A 26,524-nucleotide genomic window follows, 5' to 3' on the forward strand; every position below is an offset into this window, starting at 1 on the left:
TCTTATGCTATATATAGGGAGATTCCAGGGTGGCAGGCTGGAACTGGAGGGAGAAGCATGAGGTAAGATGCCAGATCTTTTGAGTGTGTGCATAGGCCTGCTAGGATATGTCTCCTCTGGGTGGGAGACTGGTTCCCAGGGTAAAAATAAAGGGTGAGGGATGGTACTTGGAGTTGCATAATGTGGCTAGTCATGGGGGTGGAGGAAGCTGGTTAGTACATTGGCCCTTATTAGATCTTATGGGCTTTGTGTTAAAAATGGGCTTTGGACTAAAGTTTAGAAGACCTGGATTTCAAGTGTAAAGTCAGGAAATGATGCTGTTTCTCTGTCACTAGTATATATTTTATGCTGCTACTTTTGTTTTATTTCTGTATTTGTTGATATTTTGTGATGAATTGCTAAGGTGCTCATGATTTTATCTACTCCTGGTTGTTTAACATAGAATATGTGTTTTGGTGGAAGAAATGCAGGGGGGAAGTAACCAGAGAGCCCCAATTTCATGGGCAAAGGGAGGTATGGCCCAGGTGGCCAAGAGATTACAGACATTTATTTATTTATTTATTTATTTGTTTCATTTTTAAACCGCCCATAGCGAGTGGCTCTCTGGGCGGTGTACAAAAGATTAAAATACAGAATATCACAATAAAATCAACCTACCAACAGTAAACATAAACAGCAAACAAAAAAAGATTTAAAATTATAACATTAAACGCTTAAAATGCCTGGGAGCATAGCCAGGTCTTAACCTGGCGCCGAAAAGATAGAAGCGTCGGCGCCAGGCGTATTTCTTCGGGGAGGCTGTTCCACAGTTCGGGGGCCACTACAGAAAAGGCCCTAGTTCGAGTAACTGTCCTCCGGGCTTCCTGATGGGTTGGTACCCGGAGGAGGGCCTTAGATGCTGAGCGAAGTGACCGGGTCGGTTCATAGCGGGAGAGGCGTTCCACAAGATACTGCGGTCCCACGCCGTGTGCGTGCTATGACCTCTTCTGAATCTTAGACCTGCCTTCAGTACCTGAGTGACAACCTGTCCTCAACACTGGTGGTGATGCTTGTAATCACCAGGTCAGTCTGGAATAACTCATCATCATCCCACGATTTGATCATTCTTGAATGTGTCTATGCAGGACACAGAATAATGGGCTCAATTTGCAGGAAGCCAGATTTTGGCTGAACTTCAGGAAAAACTTCCTAACTGTTAAAGTGGTATGACATGGAACCAGTTACCTAGGAAGGTGATGGGCTTTCCAACATGAAGCAAGAGGCAGCTGGACATCTACCTGTCAGGTGTGCTTTAAGTTAGAATCCTGCATTGAGCTGGGGGTTAGACTTGATGGCCTTATAGGCCCCTTCCAACTCTACTATTCTATGATTCTGTTATCATGGATGGAGAATCTGGTCATGTTTTCTGGCCACAGTCTTTCATCAGGCTCATAGGAAGAGGAGATTTTGCCTGGGAAGGCAATGCCCCCGTTCCCAGAACATCCAGGCCACAGGATTTGGCCTGCCTCCACTCCTCCAGCTCTCCAATGCAGCCCTCAGTACTTCTGTGCCGTAAGGCAATGACCCTTAAATGAACAGAGGGGGAGGAACTAATATGATGCGTTTTGCCAGCAATCTTTCAGTAGTTTTCAGAAGACTTCAGCATGCTGCTGAGACAACAACTCTCCTTGAGAGAGTTCGAGACAGCACTGGCCATGGGGAGTTCTCCAGGGCCCTGCCTGGGATCTGCCAGCACCTACCTGGACTGGACTACTTGATTTGACTTTACCACTAGATTTACTGGACTATTGGATTTGCCTTGTCCTGCTCTTTGAAATGTGATGCCTCAGGACAGAAGCTGTTAGAACAGTGAGGGTCCTAGCTTTAACCCTGCCTCTCTGCGACCCCAGTCTGGGAGAAGATAGGACAGGGCTGATCTGGCATGCATTACTGAGATCTAAGTGGATGATCTGGGTGGATCTGATCTCACCCTTTGTGTCCTACAGGGTATTCTGTGCAATATCAAAACAGAGTTCATGGTGGACTGGGGATGTTGCCCGAAAAGCAGTTCACTTGGAGAGCAGTTGTGAGGGTTTATACTTGATTTGATCCAAAGAGACAGAATGGAAATTTTACTAGTGTACCACCATCTCACTGTCCAGCAGTCTCCCTACCCAAGATTTCTCTAGGGAAAACTGGTGGAAAGTATTATTAAAGATAAAATAACCAAGCATATAGAAGAACAAGCCTTGCTGAAGGAGGACCAGCATGGCTTCTGCAAGGATAAGTCTTGTCTCACCAACCTATTATATTTATTTATTTATTTATTTATTTATTTATTTATTTATTTATTTATTTATTTATTTATTTAAAAATATTTCTATCACGCCTTCTACCCTATAATAGGGCACTCAGGGCGGCTTACAAAAATAAAATCAAACATGTACATAATAAAATTGTAGACAGTAAAATCACAAAAACATTAAAATAAACTAAAATACATAAAATACAATACACACACACACACATATACATATATACATATATATAGGGAGTGGTACTAAAGGGACTACAAAGGTAAAATTTAACCTAGAAGGCATTCTTTGAGAGTGTCAACAAACATATAGATAGAGGAGATCCAGGTGACATAGTGTACTTGGACTTTCAAGAAGCTTTCAACAAGGTACCTCGCCAAAGACTCCTGAGTAAGCTTAGCAGTCATGGAATAAGAGGAGAGGTCCTCTTGTGAATTAAAAATTGGTGAAGTCTCAGGAAGCAGAGAGTAGGAATAAATAGTCAGTTCTCCCAGTGGAGGGATGTAGAAAGTGGAATCCCCCAAGGTTTGGTATTGGGACTTGTGCTTTTTTATTTGTTCATAAATGATCTAAAGTTAGTGAGCAGTGAGGTGCCAAGTTTGCTGATGATACTAAATTGTTCAGGTTCTTTAAAACAAAAAGAGACTGTGAAGAGCTCCAAAAGAAGCTCTCCAAACTGAGTGAATGGGCGATAAAATGGCAAATGCAATCTAATGTGAGTGAGTGTAAAGTGATGCATGCTGAGGTAAACAATCTTAATTTCACATATACACTCAAGGGGTCTGAACTGGCAATGACAGACCAGGAATGAGACCTACAAATTGTAGTGGATAGGTTGATGAACTTGTTGACCCATTATGCGGCAGCTGTGAAAAAGGCAGATTCCATGCTAAGATCATTATCAAAGGTAATGAAAATAAATTTGCTAATACCACAATGCCATTACAAAAATCTGTGGTGTGACCACATATTTTTGTAATGGCATTGTGGTATTAGCAAATTTATTTTCATTACCTTTGATAATGATCTTAGCATGGATCTAAGCATGATCTAATGCTGTGTACAGTTCTTGTTGCCTACACTCAAAAAGGACATTGTAGAGTTAGAAAAAGTTCAAAAAAGGGCAACCATGATGATCAATGGGATGGAGTGACTCGCCTATGAGGAAAGGTTGCAGCATTTGAGACTTTTAGTTTAGAGAAATGGCAAGTCAGAGGTAACATAATACAAGTTTATAAAATTATGCATGGCATGGAGAGAGTGGACAGAGAGTTTTTCTCCCTCTCTCATAATACTAATTCTCATGGACATCCAGTGAAGTTGAATGCTGGAAAATTCAGGAAGATATAATAAAATACTTCTTCACACATTGTATAGTTAATCTATGGGACTTGCTCCTAACTTGGAGGGCTTTAAAAGAGGATTAGACAAATTAATGGAGGACAAAGGTATCAAAGGCTACTAGCCACAGTGGCTATGCTCTGTCCACAGTCAGAGGCAGTATGCCTTTGAATACCAGTTGCTGGAAACCACAGGAGGGGAGATTGCTCTTGGGCTCTGGTCCTGCTTGTGGGTTTCCCATAGGCATCTGGTTGGCCACTGTGAGAACAGGATACTGGACTATATGGGCCATTGGCCTGATCTAGCAGGCTCTTCTTGTGTTCTTGTCAGTTCGTGAAGGTGGACTTGGCATGGTGGACAGTGATTCTAGAGATTTGAACTTCACACAAGGACTGCCTTGGCAACTTCAGAACTTCATATATCTACTTCAGAACTTCATGGATGCTATAGGGCCGTCTCAGCACACAATTGGCTCAGTGCATGTTTCAGGACATATCCTTGATCTGGGCTTTTCTTCCAGGCAGATAAGATGGTGGTGGTGATGGATTATATTAACCTGTTGTCATGGATTGACCATTTCTTGGAAAGGTTTGGACTGGCAGTTCCGCCCTGCAGGGGTGGAGAACCTATTAAGATGGTTTGCCCTGGGGACTTAAGGAATCCAAGCGATTCTTGAACCTTGTTGAGAATCCTGTGTCACTGTGAAACAGTGATATTGAAAGGGCCTTTGACACAGTCATTCCTAAATGCCCTCTCTGGTGCTGTGGATCCCAGATGGCTCCTGTATTTCTGAACAAAGCAGACTAAATGATAGCTGGAGAGGAAGTAGTGAAAGTATAATAAATGAAGGTGACCAAGAAAAGCAGAAATAAGAGTGCATAATAATGCCTACTATGTAGCAGTGGTGGCAGCAAAGAAAACATCTCCACCAACCTTACATCTTCAAGTAGTAGGTGGTAAACAGACGACTGGGATCCTCCCCTAAGGGACAGGTTTGCAGGGCACTTTGAGGACAAAATCACTTGCATTCAGTCTGAACATAATGCTTCAATTAATATAGGTGTGGGGAACATGTCTGGAGCATAACCTAGTGTTATTTGGGCTAGGTTTCAGTTGTTGAGGCCCAAGGATGTGGACAAGGCACTTGCGAGCCTCACATCTCACCCTAAACATGCAGTCTCAATCCTCGGCTATTGTAGCTTGTAAAAGCTAGTCAAAAAGGGATTGAATGGGATTGGACTCTGTGGCCTTACAGGCCCCTTTCAACTCAACTATTCTATGATTCTGTGATTCTATGAATGAGTGGGCCCAGGGATTAGTGAATGCTTTCTTGCAGGAGGGAGTTGCTCCAGCTCCTTAAAGCAGAGGATGGTGCACCCCCTTCTCAAGAATTAATTGTGTTCATATTGCTCTTTTTATTTATTATATTTTATTGTATTACAATTTGAATTCTATATAATATAATAAATTAAAGAAGCAATAAAGTACAATTAAAATAAATATGAATATTTAAATAATGTGAACATGCCACAGATCACCTGAACGAAGGTCATGGCCCACTGGTATACCATGGACCACAGTTTGGAAACCTATGATCTAGACCAATTCAGGCACCAAACAACTTTGATCACTCTGATTAATAACTTGTATTGGGAGAAAGATGTATGTATGTATGCAGCCCTGCTACTTCCCCTTATTCTCTCAATGGCTTTTGATTCCATCAGCCATGGTATCTTCTGAACCAGCCATGTGATTTGGTAATGGAAGGCACGGTGCTATGGTCATTCTGCTCCTACTTACAGTACAAGTTCCGGAGAGCAGCAACTGTTCAACCCCATAGCAGTTGTTTTGTGGGATTCCATAGGAGTCTGTCTTGTCCCCCATGATCTTTAACAGTTATATTAGGGATGGAAAACCTCCAGCCCGTATGCCTAGTTAGTCCCAACATGTGTCCCAGTTTGGCCCATGAGGTCATTTTCCCCATACCACACCCTCTTGCCTCACATCTGGCAGGTAAGGATATGGCTGCAAAGGAACAATCAGTAGCTTAAAATCAGCTCCTGATTTTTCCTTTGCAAACACAGCATGCTTACAATAACTTGGATAGTTGCACTGATACAACCACCTGATGCAACCACCAGATTACTAACTGGTTTGACTGTGCAAGACCATGTAACACTAGTCTTTAAATATCTGCACTGGTTGCCTGCTTGCTACCAAGCCCAATTCAAGGAGCTGATTATGTCGTATAATGCCATAAATGTTTTAGGATGAAACTGTCTGAAGGAGCAACTGTCCTGCTCTTGAGCTTATATCCACTGGGGAGTGACTTATAACAACACCAGGGTGCCAGGACTCATGATAGGGCCCTCTCAGTGTCAGTACCCCGGTTGTGGAGCTTCCAAGCTTAGTCTGTTGCCATCATTAGTTAGTTTTCAACACTACATGAAAATATTTTTCTGCCAGGCCTTTTGAAATATGAGCACTGCCCTAGGTATTGGAGCCTTCAGATGGAAGGATTTGTGTGTTGAATTTTGGATTTTAAATTTTATTTTGGAAATTTTGCTATTGATGTCTTTTCTGTAGGTCATATTTTGTAACCCACCCTGAGATAGTCTTATGATGAGGGTGGATTATACATTTTACAAATACAAGTATATAAAACCAGTATCTTGGAAGTACTTTGTTCAGCTCAACTTTGGTCTAGTTACCACCTTTTTTTTGGACAGACAAGAACCAGTCAAGATTTAATTGGATGAGGATCCCTTTGCTGGTCTTAGCACTTGGGGGATTAAGAGAAATAAGCAAAGATTGATTCCCCCATCATCCTCCACTAGGGGAAAGGTGCCCCACTAGTAGAAATGTAATGCAGGAGATGCAGTCCGCCCTGACTGTTCTTACCCTCCACCTCCAAGCTCTTAGACCTGGCATCCCAGGAAAGTGTTGGGCTTGACCAGAAACTCAGACTAGAAGACATAGTGTCCATCAGGGAGCATAAGGGCCTCCTTTCCTTGAGCCCTACTTGGAAGGAGGAAGCCAGAATCAAGATATGCTGGAGATCAGGGCCCTGCTCTTGCTCCAGGAAATGGTGGAGTAGGAGAGTCAACTACAAACCTGCTCATTTGATGCCTAGTTCCTGATGCAACACCTCATCCAGCTTAATCCCCAGTTCAGGTAATTACTCCTGGAATTTCCTTCTGCTTTTTTGGGAAGCCTTCTCTCTGACCTGGAAAACTCCAGATGGGAATCTGAGACACACAACAATAATGATGAGAGCATGACAGGTCCCTTTACTTATAAACCTATAAGTTAGGCTGCAACTTGCCTCTTGAAATAAAAGTTTTCTTTCCCTAACCAATGTAATTTTGTAATGTGACTTTCCTATAGTATATGTGTGTAATGCAGTACTTACCATTTTAAACTTTGGGCATTTATTTCTTGAAATTCTTTGTATTATCAATATGCTATTTCATACATGATGGCTGTGTTATTCTTCCCTCTAAGTAATTTTCTATATTTGCCTTTTGGAAAACCTTGAATATACCTCACTCTTAAAAATAAATATTATATGACAATTTGCTGCTCCTAGCTGCCTCTGTATTATTAATGCAATCCAACTAACTCTGCCACTGTAACTCTGTCAAGTAACCTGGAGTCCTCCCTACATAATATTTATAGTTACTATTGTTCCACTGCTTATTATGAACTCTTATTGCTGACTAACGCACACTTCTTATTTACCATATACCATCACTCTATTATTAATTCCTCTTTTGGGCTTACTTTTTTTCCTAAACACTATAAAATCCACAATAGTGACAAGGGATTTTTTTTTCTTAGTAAGAGAAAAATCTCCTCCTGCAGCTTCTAGGTTCCTGAAACTTTAGCTTAAACTTTAAGACTTTAACTTAACTGGAAATTAAAAAGGAAAACCGCATGGCAAAAAGTGACAAAAGAATTCTGAACTGTCAGTTTTCTCAGGTTCTGCTTAATTTGGGAATACTTGGTAAACTGCTGTGGATCTTTGCTATCAGGCTTGTGTTGAATTCCTATATTTTATTAGAACCATATGAAACTATACATGTGTGTGTGTATGAGCACGCATATGTATGTGAGTATCCTGTGAAAAAGGAACATATCAAAAGATTTTGCTGTAGAAGTGTTTATAGGAACAGAGAAAAATGATCCTAAAATTATTAAGTTTGGTAATTCAGTACCATTATATGATGCTGTGGGGCAATCAGTTTTTATTACTACTCTTTCTATTTATTGTTTGTTTTATTTATGACATTTAGATATCACTTAATCATTAACATTTCTAATGTGTACATAAAAGTAAACATACAGAAAAGAAAATGATAAAAAATTATCATAAAAGCAAGCAGTACTTTAAAATGTTTTCTAGAACAAGGAAGTCTTAGCTGTGCTCCTGAAGTTTAGCAATGAGAGTGCCTTTCTAATCTCAGTTGGGAAGGGGTTTCATAGACAACACTGAATGCATGACTTCTAGTAGTTATGAGCTGTCCATCTGAACCATAGCAGACCAGCAACAGAGACTCCCCCAATGATTTCAGAGCGAGGATATAAGGGATAAGGTGGTCCTTTAAGATATCCTCGACCCCAGTTGTTAAGGGCCTTGTAAATTAATACAAGAAGCTTTAGCCTGGCCCAGTAGTATATGGGCAGCCAGTACAAACCTTTAAGCACAGGAGTTATGTGCTGGCAGTGGTCTGTCCCCATCAGCAGTCTTGCTGCAGCATTTTCAGTAGCTGGAGCTTCCAGACCAGGCACAATAGTAGCCCCATATAGAATCCACTGCAATAATCATTGAGGTTACCAATGCATTAATCATCACTGCTGTCCTATACCTGTCCAAGAACGGCCATTGTTGATGCACCAGCTGTAGCTGTTAAAAGGCACTCCTAGCAATTGAGGCTACCCAAGCACAACAAAGTTGGATCCAGGAGCACCTCCAAACTATGCACCTCTTCTTTCACAGGGAGAGTAGCTCCATTCAGAACAGGCAGATAGCCAATCTCGTGGACACTGTAACCACTTAGCCCTCATGCATTCTACAACTGCATCCAGGCAATGTTCCAGACGATACTCAGTCTCTCCTGACTCAGATGTTATGGAGTGATGGAGCTGCATATCATCAGTGTACTGATGACACTGCTCCCAAATGCCTAATGACCACTCCCAATGGCTTCATATAAATGTTAAACAGCATTGGTGACAGGATCATGGTCTGTGTCACATCATAGCACAAGGACCGTGAGGCCAAGATACAATCTTTCATTGCTGTTCTCTGGACATAGCCCTGAAGATAGGAATAGGACTCTGGAGCACTGGCCAGCTGGCTGGAGAAGCAGAGCCAGGGTGTTGAGGCAGAAGAAGCTTCCTCTCTTTGGTCAGGGAATTTTTCCAAGTCTTCCCTTTGCTTGGACAAGGAGATTTAGGTGTGAGCAGTAAAAGAGCCTTGCCTAGTCAGGCTAAAAGCCTGTCCTGTTTCCCACAGTGGCCAGTTAGACATCTCTGCAAATTCGGCAGGAAAGGCAACAACCCTGCCCCACTGTTTGTCCCCCAGCAGTGGGTATTTGGAGGTAGACTGCTTATAAATATGGATGCTCCACAGATTTGTAACAAATAATGATCTACATTATTGTGTCTACACTGGGCATCCCTTTATAAACGTTTGTCATAAACCAGTGGGATTTCCACGGTTCTGGTGCTAAATTTTCTCCTCTTCCCCACCCTCCTCCTTGGAAATGGTCTGTAGTTCAGTGGTTGAGCACCTGATTTGTATGCAAAAGGTCCCTAGTTCATTCCCTTAGGGCATCTCCAAGAAGGGCTGGGAAAAGTTCCCTGTCTGAAGCTGTGTTGAGCCACTGACAGTAAGTGCTGACAGTACTGAGGTAAATGGACCAATATGGTCTGACTCAGTAGAAGGCAACTTCCTATGTTCCCAGTGGAAGCACTGTAAAATTGGGCCAGTCCAGGAGGATACTGTGGTCAGTGATATCAAAAGCCGCAGACAGATCAAGAAGAAGGAATAGACACGTTCCCCTGGTCCTGCTCTCTCTACAGGTCATCCACCAGGGTGACCAAGGCTGATTCAGTTCCAAAACCTCACCTAAACTGAGATTGAAACTTATCCATAGTACGTATCCTCCAGGATTTTCTGCAGTTGGTCTGCCACCACTCTCTCCACCACCTTGGCCAAGAAGGGAGTATTTATGACAGGGCAGTAGTTATTGTAAACCTCAGGGTCCAGGGTGGGCTTCTTCAGGAGTGGTCGCGCTACTGCTTGTTTAAGGAGAGCAGGCACTACTCTGTTGCATAGAGACACGATCATCACACCTTGGACCCACCCAGTTATCTGCATCTAAGGTACTATGGAGCTGTGTGTGTTTATCCTCAAAGTGCCGGGCAAACTGCTCACAGCATGCCAAATTCTCCAGAGGGCCATCCACCACTTCTGGTACAGTTAGCTTCTGGATCGCCTAGAATAACTCTGCTAGATGGTGATGCTGGTAGCAAAGTAGTTCTTTACTGCCACTTGATAGGCAGAATTGTGTGTCCTAACAAGTGTTTGATCAGCTTTGGAGCAGGTTTTCCACCCTCTGCGCTCCAGCCATTTCTGAGACCATTGAGAAATGGTGGTTTTAGTCCATGGAATGAACTGAAGTTCTGTGGAAATGCAGTAGTTACTTACTGTTAGCCTATCTTAGTTATCTCATTTCTAAACATCTGTTGTTATAGGCTGCCCTCAGTTAACAGAACTCAGTAAAACCATAAAATTACCAAATACATCATTATAGCCAATATAAACAGTGATAAACAATGACCTACAATGGTGTGACAGTATAGCAACAGATTAATAAACACAGATAATCCAGCTGAAGGTGTCAGTGTGTCACAAAAGCTTGGGCAAATAGATGTCTTAAGGTGGAAATGAAAACTAGTCACCAAAGATGTCTGATGCACCCCCAGGGAGCAAGAGACAACCACAAGCAGGGTGTAACCACAGAGAAGGTCCTATCCTAGGTCATCGCACAATGGGTAGTGTACATCAGCAGGATCACAAGAAGGGCTCCCTGGAAAACTTAAAGATTGTCATGGCAAATATTTCAAATATTTCACCTAAACTTCAATCTAAACCTACGTTTTTAAAATATTTCTAATAGTCCAAGAGTTAATTTCTGTAGTAAAGGATTCAATTTTAACATCACAGTTTATGATTCCCTTGCTTTTCTGTTTCAGTAATAAAGGGAGGGTGAACAGTAAGATCATGAGACATGTAAAATATTAAAAAGTTGTAGGAAACAACTTTGGGAAAATGGATACATTTAATTGCTTCAGAAGTGGCATTGATTGAATTTTTAAAAATAAAAATCTTGTTACTGTGGTACATTAAGGAAAAATTATTTTATATTCTGTAAAAGTTTACTTAGGTATGCTTTCTGCTAATATGGGTAAGATAGAAAATGTCAGTCTTACATTCCTTGGTTAAACAATTTAAAAAAGTTTTTATGGAGTTTATTACTAGCCCTCACTAAGTCACTGGGGAAGCCATTCTACCTGATACAGCCAGTTGCTGTATCAACATTTTAACTCTGAAAAATGTGTTTTTAGTAGCAATAACATAAGGTGAGCAAGTTAGGAAACTAGCAGCCTTGTGCTATGACCATACTTCTTAGGGTTCTTTGAAGAAAAGTTGGTGTTGTCTCCATCAATAGAATTTACACCTGCACACACCCAGTCAAACAGAATCAAAAAGTTTTTGGGGGCCAAAAGTCAGTGCAAGGGGTGGCAGGAAGTCTGCAACATTTCTTTATATATGCATTCATTAGTAATTGTCACTGTGGTGATGCTATCTCACTGTGCTATTTTAAATTAATATATGTAGTGGAGAGAAACCCAGAATCTCAATTAAGTCTGAATTGTATGTCCTCTGGGATTTGTCAAAGACAGTGTCGGCATCTCTTATCAATCTATTATATTACATATCTTATTCCACAGAACTATATTTATTCCTAAACAAAACCTAGAGATATTTAATAGAATTACACAAAATTGCATAACATTATTCATTTCATTTCCCTCTGTTAATTTGATATGCATGTTTGCTGTAATTTTTCATTGCTCACTAATATAAGAAAAATGATAGCTAATTAAAATGTTAAGTTTAATAGTATTTATTGATTTTTGAAATGTGGTAACAACACATTGTTATAATGTGTATGTGTATATCTTGTTAATTACATGAAATAGAACTTGTTCCGTCATATTATCATACAGTCTTATAGCATAGCATTGATGTTCATGTCTGCATTCAAAATATTTTTCACCCATTGCTCCCTTGTTACTCCTGTATTGCAGCAGCAGAATAATATTGGAAGATTCTAGCATTCCTTCAGGATGTGTCTATCACATATTTCTGATATTGGTTGTGCATTAAACACTTTAAAGAAATATATGCCTAATTATAATACTGCATTTGGTAATAAAACATAAGCTTGGTACATTTTATTGGTGGTATATGACTGATTAGAATCTGAATCCTAAATTCATTTATTTTGAAATATGTTCCAGTGACTTTAATAAAAATTTACTGTAAATGTTACTATATCTGTCTTATGCTACCAAACCTGCTATTTTTTTCATTTAATATATGTCTTATTTTTAGGTAAATTGACTGAAATCTCTGTCAGAAAGGGTGGTTTAGTTTGGTTAAGTTCTGTTGATATGGAACTTTACTGAACCTGCACAAATAAACTCATCATGCACATGCTAATTATCCTGAATAGGGGTGCTTTTTCTTTTTGCTGATCCCTTGAAGTTAATGAATGCTGTTCTGCAAATCTTTATTTCCCCTTTTCACTGCATGAGGGCAAACTGCATTTAGCATACCACTGCAGTGCCCTAAAAAAACTAATTCCCGTTTGCAGTATTGTTATAGATTATTTATTATATATTATGTATTATAAATAATCATATATTTATATTATTAATATTTGCTTAATTTTCTTCTCGCAGGTATACAATATCTATATAATTTGCTGAAATAAGAGTCAATTACATAGGCTGCCATCACTGAATAAAGCTCTCTGGTTTTGTTTCAGACATTTTTGACCTCACCCTTCAAATATTTTGACCCCACCCCAAGTATGTTTCCTGGATCCATGAAGCTAGTTCAGTCAGCCTTGAAGGGGCTTTAATTTGTTTTCCTTAAACAACATCCACTCTGTTATTAGGATCAGCTGTTCAAAGAAAAAAGTGAACAATTAGTGCAGGCTCCTTGTATAAATCAAAGCACTTGTTTTGATGCCAACCATATTTTTTGAAAGCCTGGAGTAAGATTTTAGCTGAGCATACATACTAGTTATAGCATCTGGAACAGTGACTTTGATTCATGGCTGATGCCGGATGAGAGAATTAGCTTTTGGTATGATAGTCAGTTGGCCTCTTACATTTCTGTTCTCCTGTGGTCTCTGTTTATACCAGCTTTCTTTCTTAACTGACTTTAGTTTAGGTCTCAGACTCAGCAAATGTGACATATCTTGTTGAACCAGAGTTATGGGATCCATTCATTCTGTTCTTGCTGCCACGTTTATTAATGCCTGCATATCTTTTATAAAACAATCTTTGAGCACTTAAAATTCTTATTTGCTCTTGTTTCACTTTTGTTCATAAATCTTTTTCTTGGATTCAAGACAGGCTTATCTCCCAGACTCTTCATCAGTAATTGCATTAAAGTGTATATTTTAATTAGCTGCTGCACTACTTCTGTACAAAAGTATTCTGAAAGAGGATCTCTGTATAAATGTAAAGTAACTGATAAATTAATCAACTTATAAACCAGTGCTGTCTCGTGGCTTGTTCTTTACCTTAGAATTTTTACAAATTCCTATATCAGACATTCCTCAGTAATCTACTGTTTCACCTGAATACCCAAGAGTCACACAACGTTGGTCCTTTTGTTTAATAAAGTACATCAGATTCCCAGCTGGGTTTCCTAGCCATGCTGTTCTAGAATGGACTATATGTGATGACACTACCATCACACAAATGTGTGTGTTTCCTATTGCACATTGCCATGTCGTTTTACACACTTTTGTGTAATGAATAATTAAACCAAAGTACATTGATCTAATGTTTATGGAGCTCTTAATTACATAAAATAAATTGTCTTTTTGATGACACATGTCTTATGCATACTATGTTAATATTACAGAACTATAACTTGTACCCTGAGAGAGAGAAATCTCTAATATCTCTCAGAATGCATCAGCTATGCTGTATTTAGCTATTGTAGTATCAACACTAATATTACATACTGTTTTCCTTCATTCCTGCTTAGCAGACACAGCTACTTAAGTTATCGCCTAAAGAGTAGTTTTGCTGGGCATGTAGCTAAAACAGTCTCATTCAAATCAACCATATTGCCTTTTCAGATCAAAACATAGGAAGAATCGGTCATACTAGTGTACTATTTTCCACATAATGAAGAACATGGAATTACTTTACTAATGGTTTCATGGAAACATTCTCTAATAATTATACATATAATCAGCTTTAAGGGTCCTTGCACTCATTTCTGATTTCCAAGGATGACTCTGCTCATCTATATGTGTGGCTCTGTGTGGTCAACCATTAAATGAAGGAATAAAAGTTATCTGTAGCTATTTTTTGGGGGGAAAGTATTGTCCACATAAAGTCCCACTCTTACTTCAAAGCCCAAATAAATAAATAAATATAGCAAGACATAAATTTGAATTTAGAAAAAAAATTAGTCCACTTAATGAGATCATTTTACCACTTACTACTATCTGCAGAGTGCCCATTTCTTTACATCAATTCATTTCTGAAGGGTTTTTTTGTTTGTGTGTGTGTGCCTGTACTTGTAGCCTGTTCTCAAGGGATGCCCTCACCCTATATATAAGCTCTTCCTCAAAGAAAATTAATTACAGGTAAGTGATGCTGTTGCTTTTTGTGAATAGAGGTGGGAGATTGTTATATTAAAATACTGTGGGGTTTTGAAACCTTTCTCAAATCTCAGAAAACGTTTGCATCTGGGAATGGGCAAAGGTTCTGTCCAGTTCTTGTTGTGCTCTAAGCACGTCACCATCCCTAAATTGACCTGCTTTTCCTTGAACCTGGGAGTCAGAAATCCCTTTTTCTCTTCTGTTTTTCTGCTGCAGAAATTCCCAACATTCCCATTTTGTGGGCTCCAGAGAGGGGTAAGCAACATCTTCAATCCCAGCCAATCATTTCTAATCCAGCTCTTTGCTAGTATTTTGGTTTGTTTTATTTTGAAATCATTTATTAGAAACAATTTTAGACACGTTCCCATTTTTTTAATTTCCTTGTGGATTCTCATTTTTTAAAATTTCATTTATAAGACGGTTCCCAGGCCTCTCTCAGGCACTAGGGCTCAGCCTCATTTTCATTTGTGTGCTGTACTCTTGTGGATTTTCATGATACACTATGTTGATCTAATGCTGTTAATGGACGGTGAGCATCCAGATTCTGGGGTTCTTTCATTTACAATATTATTAGTTCCCCCCGAAAAATGTCACCCTACTGCCCTGGCAATCTATTCAAGAGCTTCTCTTCTCTCCTTGCCAGCAGTTTTATCTTCGAACTCTGCTTTAAAAAATGATATGGCACTCATTGCTTTCTTTCTGCTTTGTCTACTTGCTGGTTGCCTGGTATTGCAATACACTATTTTGCTTTTTGATTGCCTGGAATGGTCCTCTTCACCACTGATTGTGTGGCATAGGACTGCCCAAGGTACTGTACATTACATCCTTGCTGCCATTTGTATATTACTGTTTATAGGCAGTTACCGCCTGCTGAACTTCTTTCCTCTTTTGACTGGCTAACATTGCTCCCTTGCTGCTGTGTACATCTACTGACTTCATGGAATTGCTTTCCTGATGCTTTGTGCACCTGCTGATTGATTGCTACTGCTCTATCAACTTGTTGCCTGTCTGTCTTTTCCCTCCTGCCTTGTACGCTTGACCACTAGCTTACATTGAACCTGTGCTTCCCTTGGAATCTGATTACACATCAGCATTGCCATTTTTATTCAATTATGCCCATCTGCTGATTGTTAGCCATTTCTCTTTTTGCTTCTTTACTGCTTACTCTTCCAAACATACAAACAAAAATGTGAGGAAGTGAAAAATACTCTGCTTGGTTTAAACATGCCCTTGTTCAAACTTTCCTTTCTTTTTTCATCAAAATTCTCAACCTGAGCCTCTAGATAGATGAGGGAGTCTGGATCTCATTTATAGCTCTTTCTTCCTCATAAGACTAAGATACTTCAGAAGATGTGTAAAGATTAGTAAAAAGAACACTTTATGTTTATGAAATTGTTCATATCACACTTACTGAAATGCCTTCACTATGGCTACATAACATAATTTATTATTTATCCCATTTTATTGATAGTGAAACTAGGGAGATTAAAGCTGAATCATGTGTTTTATCAAATTACACCAGGATCATAAATGAGGAAAGGAATTGCAAAGATGTTTCTGATAAATTAATTCTGAGTTTGTCTTACTCTGTCTCCGTGTTCAGTGTATTGTAAGTTATATTTCAGTATTGATCTTAAACAGTGAAGGCCATAATTTACCTATTACAAGAGAGTAAATATCTGCAATAAAGTCAGAAATGTGTGATATAAAAACAAATGGCTGTGTCCTAAGTACGAGAGATGTGCCAGGTCATTCTGTAGTATGAAGGGCAAAGCTGATAGCATCTCACTGTTGACGTAGTTGATGTGATTCCAGCATGCTGTAGTCTGTCCCAAAGAAAAAGCAAGAAAGGAGACTCCATTGTATGGATTTTCTGGCAGAATTGAAGAGGGGAGGTGTTGGTGAGCAAACCTTTGAGCTTCACATTCTGTCTAAAAAAAGTTCTGAGTTATCTAGCAAAAGGTTATCAACTTTTTAAAAGACAGCAGCTTTTTCTTTTAAAGTCTTTTGTCAGTGCAGTACCCAAGTTCCTCAGTAAATGCAGAGACCTTCCAAAAAAATACTCCAGCTTCAAATGCAGCTTTCACAACACTGAGATCACTTGTATTATATGTTTCAAAATCTGAGGACCACTTCTACCTGTGTTCCACACAACTGGCATAGCCTCTTTCTGTTGCTAATAATATCTTTCCTGTTGTCTTCTTTGTATGCACAGTATAATACCTGACTTAAAACCACTCACAACAGCTTATAGAGAATGTTGCTGAGCCTTGTATTAATGACCTCATATTGAATGAGCTAATATTTGAATTTTGTTAGAATCCGTGGTACTTGTAGCACTGGCATATGTTTGACAAGGTCATTGTCTTGGAATATTGTAAATTGTAAGGAATTCCAGTAGAAATAGTAATGTGTTACATTATTTCCCCTAATTTCCAGCCTCTGCTATCTGCATATTTTTAATGTCTGTGCTTTGCCCCCACTCATTTGATATTATGAAATTGCCAAAAATTACATTGGATAAGACTAAGAGGCTCTTAGACAAATCCTTATCCTGTTCCAATCACTAGAAATTTTACCTTTACTGCACCATTTATCTATAAGTTAGTTCACAAAAATAACTGGAAGTGTTAGGTTTTAACTTTTTCTAACAGGCCCCACAAGGTTGACTGTTTTTGTTTTTTTAAAGCCAGCAAATCTTGCAGCCTAAATCTTTGATATTCTTTCAACTGAAATTTTTATCTCTCAAAATGTCAAGGAAATTTTTCCACAACAAAGTTATTGGTTAAGTAGGATGGACTTTTAAACTGAGATAGTAAATGGCACCACACATTCTAGAGAGTTGTTAAAACATAATACCAGTATTTGGGTTTTTTGGTGAAAGTATGCATTTTTTATTTTATTTTATATTATTTTGTAATTAAGGTAAACTTGCATTATTTTTATTTGCAGCTTTATTCCCAGTATTATTGGTTTTTCTAGATTAACATTCAGCTCAAATTCTGTTCTTGGGTTTCTTTCTATTTGAAAATGTCTTGTCTGCTTGTCTGTTTATGGCATTTTAAGTTTTTGAATATCTTGCCCCCCATGCCTGAATCCAAACTTAAAATCCTTCATTCAACATATTTTTGTTTGTTTTAGCATCCTTTTCAGGGAACTGTCTCTATTATATTAACCAAATATTAATTTTAGACTGGGAGTTTTCTGATTAGTTTCTTACAATCACAGTTAAAATAAGAGTATTGAGTTATTTGCAGCGTTTTGGTCTCTCACAGTTCAAGCAGAATTTTCAGTCCTCATTTCTTATGTCTTCCTTCCCCCCCTTCCCCTTTTAAGAGAACCCAAATTGTGTATCTGATCTTTTCATCTATTCCGGACACTTAAACTATTTTAGGTTCAGACTTTTAAACAGACATGAAACCCTGAAAAACAAATTTCCTAATGGAACTCAGCTATCCTTAGCTCTCATTATTCAGTTCTACTTGCCTCCCAAGAAGCACTTTGTCCTTTCATAGTATAATCATCAAATATTCTGAGCTCTTTAGAATCACATGGTGCCACATTTGTAATTTTAATTATTTCTCTTTAAAGCTGGGGAATTACTTTATACCTTAGAAACTGAGTTTCCAGTTTGTATGTGCAGAATGTTCATATTCTTGCTGGTGTATCTATTGATAGTACAGAAATCTTGTGGATAGTGTATACTTCCTGAGGTTGTAAAGATTCCATATTGCTTATATGTGGACTTCTGTAATTTTTTTCACCAAGTATATATGTTCACAAAAATACTGTGACTCGGGGCATTTATCTTCATCTGAATCATACTCTACAGTGAATAGGATTTAGGAAATTACCTAGCTGTACAGATTATAGTAATAGGACCATTGAAGGTGTGTAATAATTTCTGTATATTAGATAAAAAGTTTATTATCAAATTTATTTATTTATTAAATTTTAAGTCACTTTTCTTCACAAAAGTGAACCTAAAGCAACTTAATGAATAAAAAGTTAAAACCAGTATAAACACTTAAACAAAACAAAAAGTTAAAAACACATAAATATAACAACAGTAGAACAACCCACCCCCTAAAAGAAGCTACAACATCAAGAGCCCTCCAAAAGCCTTCCAAAATTAGGAGCCAAATGCATGGGAGAAGAGAAATATTTTTACCTGGCATCTAAAAATAGATAATGATGGTGCCAGGCTTGCCTCCCTGGGGAGAGCATTCCATAAGTGGGTGCCACCACTGAGAAGACGTGCTCTTATATTGCAACCCTCCACATCTCCCTTGGAGGGGGCACTTGAAGAAGGGCCTCAGATGACGAATCCAGGGTCCGGGTTGGTTCATATGGGGAGAGGTAGTCTGTGAGGTATTGGGAACCTGAGCCATATACGGCTTTATAGGTCAAAAGTAGCAACTTGAATTGAGCTTTGAAATGTAGTTAGTTTTTGGCTTCATAAAGATTGTTCTTTCCCCTCTAACCAGGTACATCTAATTTTGCCAAGCCATGACTCCCGATCTCCCTAGCAATCTGCTGCCTGCAAAACTCATGGTATCAATAGTATGTTTATTCCTGTGGTCTTTACTCTGGATGTTTTGAATCATTATTTATGTAGTGCATATTTTATGCAGCATTTGATGCTTTCAAAGTTTTAAGCAAAGCATGCTTGAAGCTGTTGTTCTTGACAATTTGGTATCTGCATTGCCTCTACTCAGATTTCTCTCATGATAGTTGTGGTACCAGAGTTATTTTGCCTCTAGATTGTTATAATGTTTGTTGTTCGCATTTCTAGTATTTTCCTATAATAAAGTTATTGTTTCCGCAAAGCTGTTATTGTTTTATGTTTTAAGCCTTTTACCATCTTTGTAGCTTACTTTCTTCCACTGAAGTGTCTGAACTGAAGTGAAAAAATGGTGTTTAAAGCTGAACTTAAAAGTTCAGAGTGAGCAATCATCTTTTTAAAAAATATACGGTCTTCAGATCTGGTATTAATATAGGTGATTACTCACCACACAACACATTTGACCATGTGCTATAACCCTCCTTCCTTCCAACTTCTCAATCAGCAAACTGTGTCCAAACATAGCCAGAAGAAGGCATCTTCAGATAAGAGGCAAGCATCTGCAAACACTCAACTAAGCCTCCTCTGCATGCTGTAGTAAACAATGATTGAGAGTAAGCTTGTGGCTTCAGTCAGAGTGGAGACAACCCTACTGAGAAACTGGAGAATACATAAAGTGTTCCTTTTGTCCACAAAATCAACCTGGCAGAAACATAGCACTTCACTTGTAGCAAGGACTCTGCCACATAAAGATCTCAGGGCCACTTCACACTTTAGAGAATTTATTACAGCTATGATCTATTTACAAAAGGCATTTAGATAATGTCCATGCAGATCATAGAACAAAAAACCTGAATGTGTGATCATCAGTCCTCCCTGCACACGTTTCATTTCGGTTCCTACATAAAAGTGCTTCCAGGTAGGAATTCTACAACATATGAGGTACTCCTCAGTCTGGGTCAGACCAGTGCTAGAGCAATCTCTTCAGTGGGCTTAGCTGTGTGTCTGGGAGCATCACTAATCCCCTTCAAGATGTCCTAGGGACATGGCTATAAATGAGATGAATTTAGGGGGATTTCTAACTCATTTTGAGGAGCCAAGCTACAAACCTGATACTGCCACTAAAGAGCAAAGAGTGAAACTCCAGAAAATCTAGGCTTTGTTAGCATGTTCAAATATTTCTTTAAACATTTATTTTTATTATAACTTTTTATCTTCATAAATACACAAAGAAACAACACTAAACACAATTTTAATTATAGGGATTATCCAATGGTGACCGCCTGCTAATGGAAGAGAATTGGTCAGTGGAATGGGAAGGAGACAGTTTTCAGCAATCCCCCTTGCAGCATTCCATGCCCTCTCTAAATCTTGCTCCAGAAAGTTGCAGGACTGTCTACAACAGGTTTAGGGAGAGAGTGAGGCATTGCAGGAGGGAGGCAGGTTTGCCAAAAGCTGCCTCCTTTACCATTCCCTTTCATTAGTGGCCAGTCACCATTGGATATCACCCAAAATATTGGGTTTCCTGTCTTGTAAGTGATAAACTATGCAACCTTTCCTTTTTTCTTTTTTTAAAAATCAATTTGTTCCTTAAAAGGTAAAGACTATTAGTTCACTGCTACTTGTTCATTCATTTCCTTAGAACAAGTAGATGGCCTGGTAAATCTCATCACAGTATACCTGTATATTTGTCATAAAATAGTGAAAAATATAAAGAAACTGGTTAAAGCAGAAGCCAAAACAGAAATAACAAAACATAAGATATTTGGCGACAGAAAATGTCTTTTGAAAAAATATTAGGGAAAGTTTCCAGATAAGGACAGACAAATGGATATAGTAAAATGTGACGGGAACAGCATATTCAAATATGCCACAAAATGTACCATTTGTGGCTATTGACAAGTGAACTACTCACCTCGCTGCTTTTAAGAGATGTTAAAAGAATTGGGAAAGGCTGCTGAATTAATTTGGGGCCAAGTTAAAGATCTGAAATGCTCTAGAAGTAGTGGAGAAGCCACTCTGAGTAAATTACAACCTGTTTTAAAGCCAAGTAATTATATGGACTATAGACTATCCTAGAGTTTTATGGGTTAACCTTTAACCCTTAACTTGCTTTAATAAGCTTACTAATAGACTAAACTAAACATTTGGCCCATAAAAACAGCCCGGTCCCAGTCTTGTATTGTGGCCCATCAGGAGCATGGAAAACTTCCTGGTTTTTTGCTACCTGCCTGGCTGTAAAAATGGTGCACGAGGGGATAGTTTGCAAGCATTTGCTAGGCCACAGGATATTGCTGGTGTGTTCTGTTAGGTTTGTGCATCACAAGTCATGCGGGACTGGCTACACCTGTTAGATATGTCAGGCAGCAGGAGTAAAAAAATAAAAAGCAACATGTGTTGCTTTACCAAATGGAATCTTATAGTGGAACAGAAGTTAAAGTGTAGTCAGTGATATATATAGAAAAGGATTACCAATTAAGCAGGGTTTCAGGCCTTAGCAATTCAGGTTGCACAACATAGTCTATTCAACACTAATAGCAAATAATGAACAAAGTGATCCCTTGGATTTGTATGTTGAAGCATATACACATACAATGTCCAAATTGTTGTAGTAATGAGAGTGTTAGGCTTGGATTTTGGAAAATATTTTTTTAAAATAAAATAAAACCAACTTCAGATATCTACACAGCAATGAATTTCACTGGATAATCTTGGAAAAATCAGTTTCCCCCCCAGTGCATATACACACACCCCTATCTTAGAGACCTGTTATGAAGATAAAATGAGAACCCTGTATACATAGCCTTGAGCTTGTTGGAGGAAAGCCAAGATCCAAGTATGAAAAATAATTATAAAATAAATATATTTTAATGGTTTGTTAGAAATAAATAAAAAGAGAAATTGGGATCTGCTAGAAGATGTGTGTGCTTTGTGATGAGTTCCTCAGCTGTTCATTGCTATTGTTTGTGAGCACTAAATAATATCTTGGCAACACCTCTACTATAAAATAATTTTATAGTTGGAGAACTAGAGACAGTAAACAATAAAAAGGAATGGGAAACTATCAGCTTCAAAGTCAGCCCACCATACTGAGCCTTTCAGTCCTCTCTGTCAACCGCTCCCCCTCCTCTACCCTCACTGTGCATGTGAGCCTTCAGCATCCTGGCACTCTCCAAGGTATATAAAAACTGACAAATCACCGGGCCCAGATGGCATCCACCCGAGAGTTCTCAAAGAACTCAAAGGTGAAATTGCTGATCTGCTAACTAAAACATGTAACTTGTCCCTCGGGTCCTCCTCCGTGCCTGAGGACTGGAAAGTGGCAAATGTAACGCCAATCTTCAAAAAGGGATCCAGAGGGGATCCCGGAAATTACAGGCCAGTTAGCTTAACTTCTGTCCCTGGAAAACTGGTAGAAAGTATGATTAAAGCTAGATTAACTAAGCACATAGAAGAACAAGGCTTGCTGAAGCAGAGCCAGCATGGCTTCTGCAAGGGAAAGTCCTGTCTCAGTAACCTATTAGAATTCTTTGAGAGTGTCAACAAGCATATAGATAGAGGTGATCCAGTGGACATAGTGTACTTAGACTTTCAAAAAGCGTTTGACAAGGTACCTCACCAAAGGCTTCTGAGGAAGCTTAGCAGTCATGGAATAAGAGGAGAGGTCCTCTTGTGGATAAGAAATTGGTTAAGAAGCAGAAAGCAGAGAGTAGGAATAAAGGGACAGTTCTCCCAATGGAGGGCTGTAGAAAGTAGAGTCCCTCAAGGATCGGTATTGGGACCTGTACTTTTCAACTTGTTCATTAATGACCTAGAATTAGGAGTGAGCAGTGAAGTGGCCAAGTTTGCTGACGACACTAAATTGTTCAGGGTTGTTAAAACAAAAAGGGATTGCAAAGAGCTCCAAAAAGACCTCTCCAAACTGAGTGAATGGGCGGAAAAATGGCAAATGCAATTCAATATAAACAAGTGTAAAATTATGCATATTGGAGCAAAAAATCTTAATTTCACATATACGCTCATGGGGTCTGAACTGGCGGTGACCGACCAGGAGAGAGACCTCGGGGTTGTAGTGGACAGCACGATGAAAATGTCGACCCAGTGTGCAGCAGCTGTGAAAAAGGCAAATTCCATGCTAGCGATAATTAGGAAAGGTATTGAAAATAAAACAGCCGATATCATAATGCCGTTGTATAAATCTATGGTGCGGCCGCATTTGGAATACTGTGTACAGTTCTGGTTGCCTCATCTCAAAAAGGATATTATAGAGTTGGAAAAGGTTCAGAAGAGGGCAACCAGAATGATCAAGGGGATGGAGCGACTCCCTTACGAGGAAAGGTTGCAGCATTTGGGGCTTTTTAGTTTAGAGAAAAGGCGGGTCAGAGGAGACATGATAGAAGTGTATAAAATTATGCATGGCATTGAGAAAGTGGATAGAGAAAAGTTCTTCTCCCTCTCTCATAATACTAGAACTCGTGGGCATTCAAAGAAGCTGAATGTTGGAAGATTCAGGACAGACAAAAGGAAGTACTTCTTTACTCAGCGCATAGTTAAACTATGGAATTTGCTCCCACAAGATGCAGTAATGGCCACCAGCTTGGACGGCTTTAAAAGAAGATTAGACAAATTCATGGAGGACAGGGCTATCAACGGCTACTAGCCATGATGGCTGTGCTGTGCCACCCTAGTCAGAGGCAGCATGCTTCTGAAAACCAGTTGCCGGAAGCCTCAGGAGGGGAGAGTGTTCTTGCACTCGGATCCTGCTTGCGGGCTTCCCCCAGGCACCTGGTTGGCCACTGTGAGAACAGGATGCTGGACTAGATGGGCCACTGGCCTGATCCAGCAGGCTCTTCTTATGTTCTTATGTTCTTAAGGTCCACCACATCCTCTGCTTCGTAATGTCTCCCACAGCAGTCAAAACTTGACAGTGTGTTTCAGCAGCTGTACAATCCTCCTTTGGTGGTTTTGCCCACCAATGGAGGAAGAGAGACAAGTATGACTTGAAATGCAAAGTGCCAGGTGTTGGGAGGGGCAGACCCTGACAGAGGAGGTTGGAGTGAATGAGGAATGGAGTGAATAAGGAAAAAGGCTTTATTTTTGTTGCAGTAGGAGAGGGTGCTGGATAGCATCAGTGGAGTACAAATGCAAATCAAATGCAAAAATAGGAAAGAAAGAGAATGCATGGTGTGAGGGATGAAAAAGAGTGAGGTGTGTGCTTGTGTGGCTAGATGGATGGTGGTATATGTGAGAGAAAATGAAGGAAGGATAGATGAATGGATGGTGCGTGCGTGCGTGCAAGAGAGAATGAAATGAATGAATGGGATGTGTCTGTATGTGTTCGGTTGGATGGGGGCCTGGGTGAGAAATGGAGAATGAGATGCACGATTGCGTTTGCAAGAGAGATAGAGAGCAACAGGCCCTGCCTATTGCTGACATTTAGCCCCTACTGCCCCCCCCCACCCCCAGTAATGCTGCTCTCAGAAAAAAAGGATGCCTTAATGGATTTTACCCTTTCTGGATTATTGTGAGATACACATCTGAGGAACGCACAGTATTCATGGTAAACAGAGGCTAAGTGTTTTGTTGAAAGCAATTTTAGAATCCCATTCAACAATTCTCTGACTAGTGCTAATTAATTTTTGCATTGCTTTTAAGATGTTTTACCTGAAAATATTTTAATTCCATGAATTTCAATGAATAATGTGGTTAACTTTGGCTTTACCAAAAAGATGAGGGTAATTTGTAAATGGCATGAGAGAAACAGTCAAAATACAGTTCAAGGTATTTCAGTAATTTCCCATTGTTGTCATCTTTATCCAGTTTTCATTTGTCCATGTTTATAATTTTTAAAGCATTTTTATCCATCCATATTGCATATATTGTCCAGGCAAGTTGATAATTTGACAATATCCCTTTCAACAGCCCTTTGCCAAAGGAATAAAATACATCAGACTGAAAAACTTGGGTGGCATGATATGCACTGCATTAAAACTTCTGTGTGAATTGTTTTCTCTCTCTCATTGTACTGTTGCTTTTTAGATCTAGATTTGCTAAGTGTTAGCTATTAATGAAATGGATTTTGAGTTAGTTATATTGTCAGAAAACACTTCAATCTCACTTGGCTTTGTTGCTTTCACTCCCTCTGGTAATATTGTTGCATCCATCTCTGACCTTGACAGCTTGTCAGCAAGGCAAGGCTGCCTATTTAAAAGATGCACCAAATAAAACTTATGTTTCTATATGGGAAGCTACCAGATTAGATGGGAAGGGGGGAGAAAGTGTTGCTTTAAATATTAAAACATCCTTTAATCAATCAGTTGTTCCATCTGTTCATTACTTTATGCTTGAGAACTTGTCATTCTCTCTGGGCTATTCAAAATATAATTTTGGGAGATTAATAATATTAATCTAGCCATAGCGCACCTAAAACATGTGGAGACAAATTTTATGTTAACTTTAAAAATTATTGTTAGTTAAAACCATATTTGAAATGATATGTGGGAACATCTTCAACTGATACTACCCTGTGGAATAGGGATGGAAAACCTGTGGTTCTGCAGTTGTTGCAACTTGTTCCCAGCATCCCTGACCATTGGCCATATTGGCCCAAGCTGATGGGAGTGGGAGTCAAACAGCAACACTAGAGGGTCAAAGGTTCCCATCCCTGTTCCAGAATGTTCTTCATTTTCAATCTTAATGCACTCATTAAGGATCTTATTGAGACTCTGTTGAGAATGTTGTACTTTAGGATCTTATTGAGGCTCTGTTTAGAATGTTGTACTTTAGTTATTCCTTCCATCTGGTAGTGAGCAGAACAATTGTTACAGATAGGTAAAATAATGGAAAGCAACTGTCTTTTTACTCAGCAACGGTGTCTCTACTGTGTGAGCACTAGCAAGTCTTTAAATCTGTATGTCATTTTCTTGAGCTTGATCTTCAAGTTTCCTGGCCTTTCTTATATATTTTTGTTATTTGTTGTTGTTGTTGTTATGTGCCTCCAAGTCGACTACGACTTATGTCGACCTTATGAATCAGTGACCTCCAAGAGCATCTGTCATTAACCACCCTGTTCAGATCTTGTAAGTTCAGGTCTGTGGCTTCCTTTATGGAATCAATCCATCTCTTGTTTGGCCTTCCTTTTTTTCTACTTCCTTCTGTTTTTCCAAGCATCATTATCTTTTCTAATGAATCATGTCTTCTCATTATGTGTCCAAAGTATGATAACCTCAGTTTCATCATTTTAGCTTCTAGTGACAGTTCTGGTTTAATTTGTTCTAACACCCAATTTTTGTTCTTTTTTGCAGTCCATGGTATATGCAAAGCTCTTCTCCAACACC

The 26,524-nt window shown here is 39.2% G+C and overlaps 1 protein-coding gene and 1 long non-coding RNA gene across 16 annotated transcripts in view; one reads left to right on the top strand and one right to left on the bottom strand.

Moving 5' to 3' along the window:
- The window catches only part of GPHN (gephyrin), a 476,088-nt gene that overhangs the window by 190,063 nt on the left and 259,501 nt on the right, over positions 1–26,524 (top strand). For 9 of the 15 annotated variants that reach the window (XM_061611035.1, XM_061611028.1, XM_061611032.1 and 6 more), the window contains exon 5: positions 14,840–14,878. The exons of the other annotated variants lie outside the window; for them this stretch is intronic. In XM_061611035.1, coding sequence (XP_061467019.1) covers positions 14,840–14,878 — 39 coding nt within the window. The remainder of the gene's footprint in view (positions 1–14,839; positions 14,879–26,524) is intronic. 15 annotated transcript variants of the gene reach the window in all.
- The window catches only part of LOC133377286 (uncharacterized), a 155,707-nt gene that overhangs the window by 10,558 nt on the left and 118,625 nt on the right, over positions 1–26,524 (bottom strand). The gene's annotated exons all lie outside the window — the stretch shown is intronic.

Source organism: Rhineura floridana, chromosome 2 (assembly GCF_030035675.1).
Source record: "Rhineura floridana isolate rRhiFlo1 chromosome 2, rRhiFlo1.hap2, whole genome shotgun sequence".
In the NCBI taxonomy this organism is placed as follows: Eukaryota; Metazoa; Chordata; class Lepidosauria; order Squamata; family Rhineuridae; genus Rhineura; species Rhineura floridana.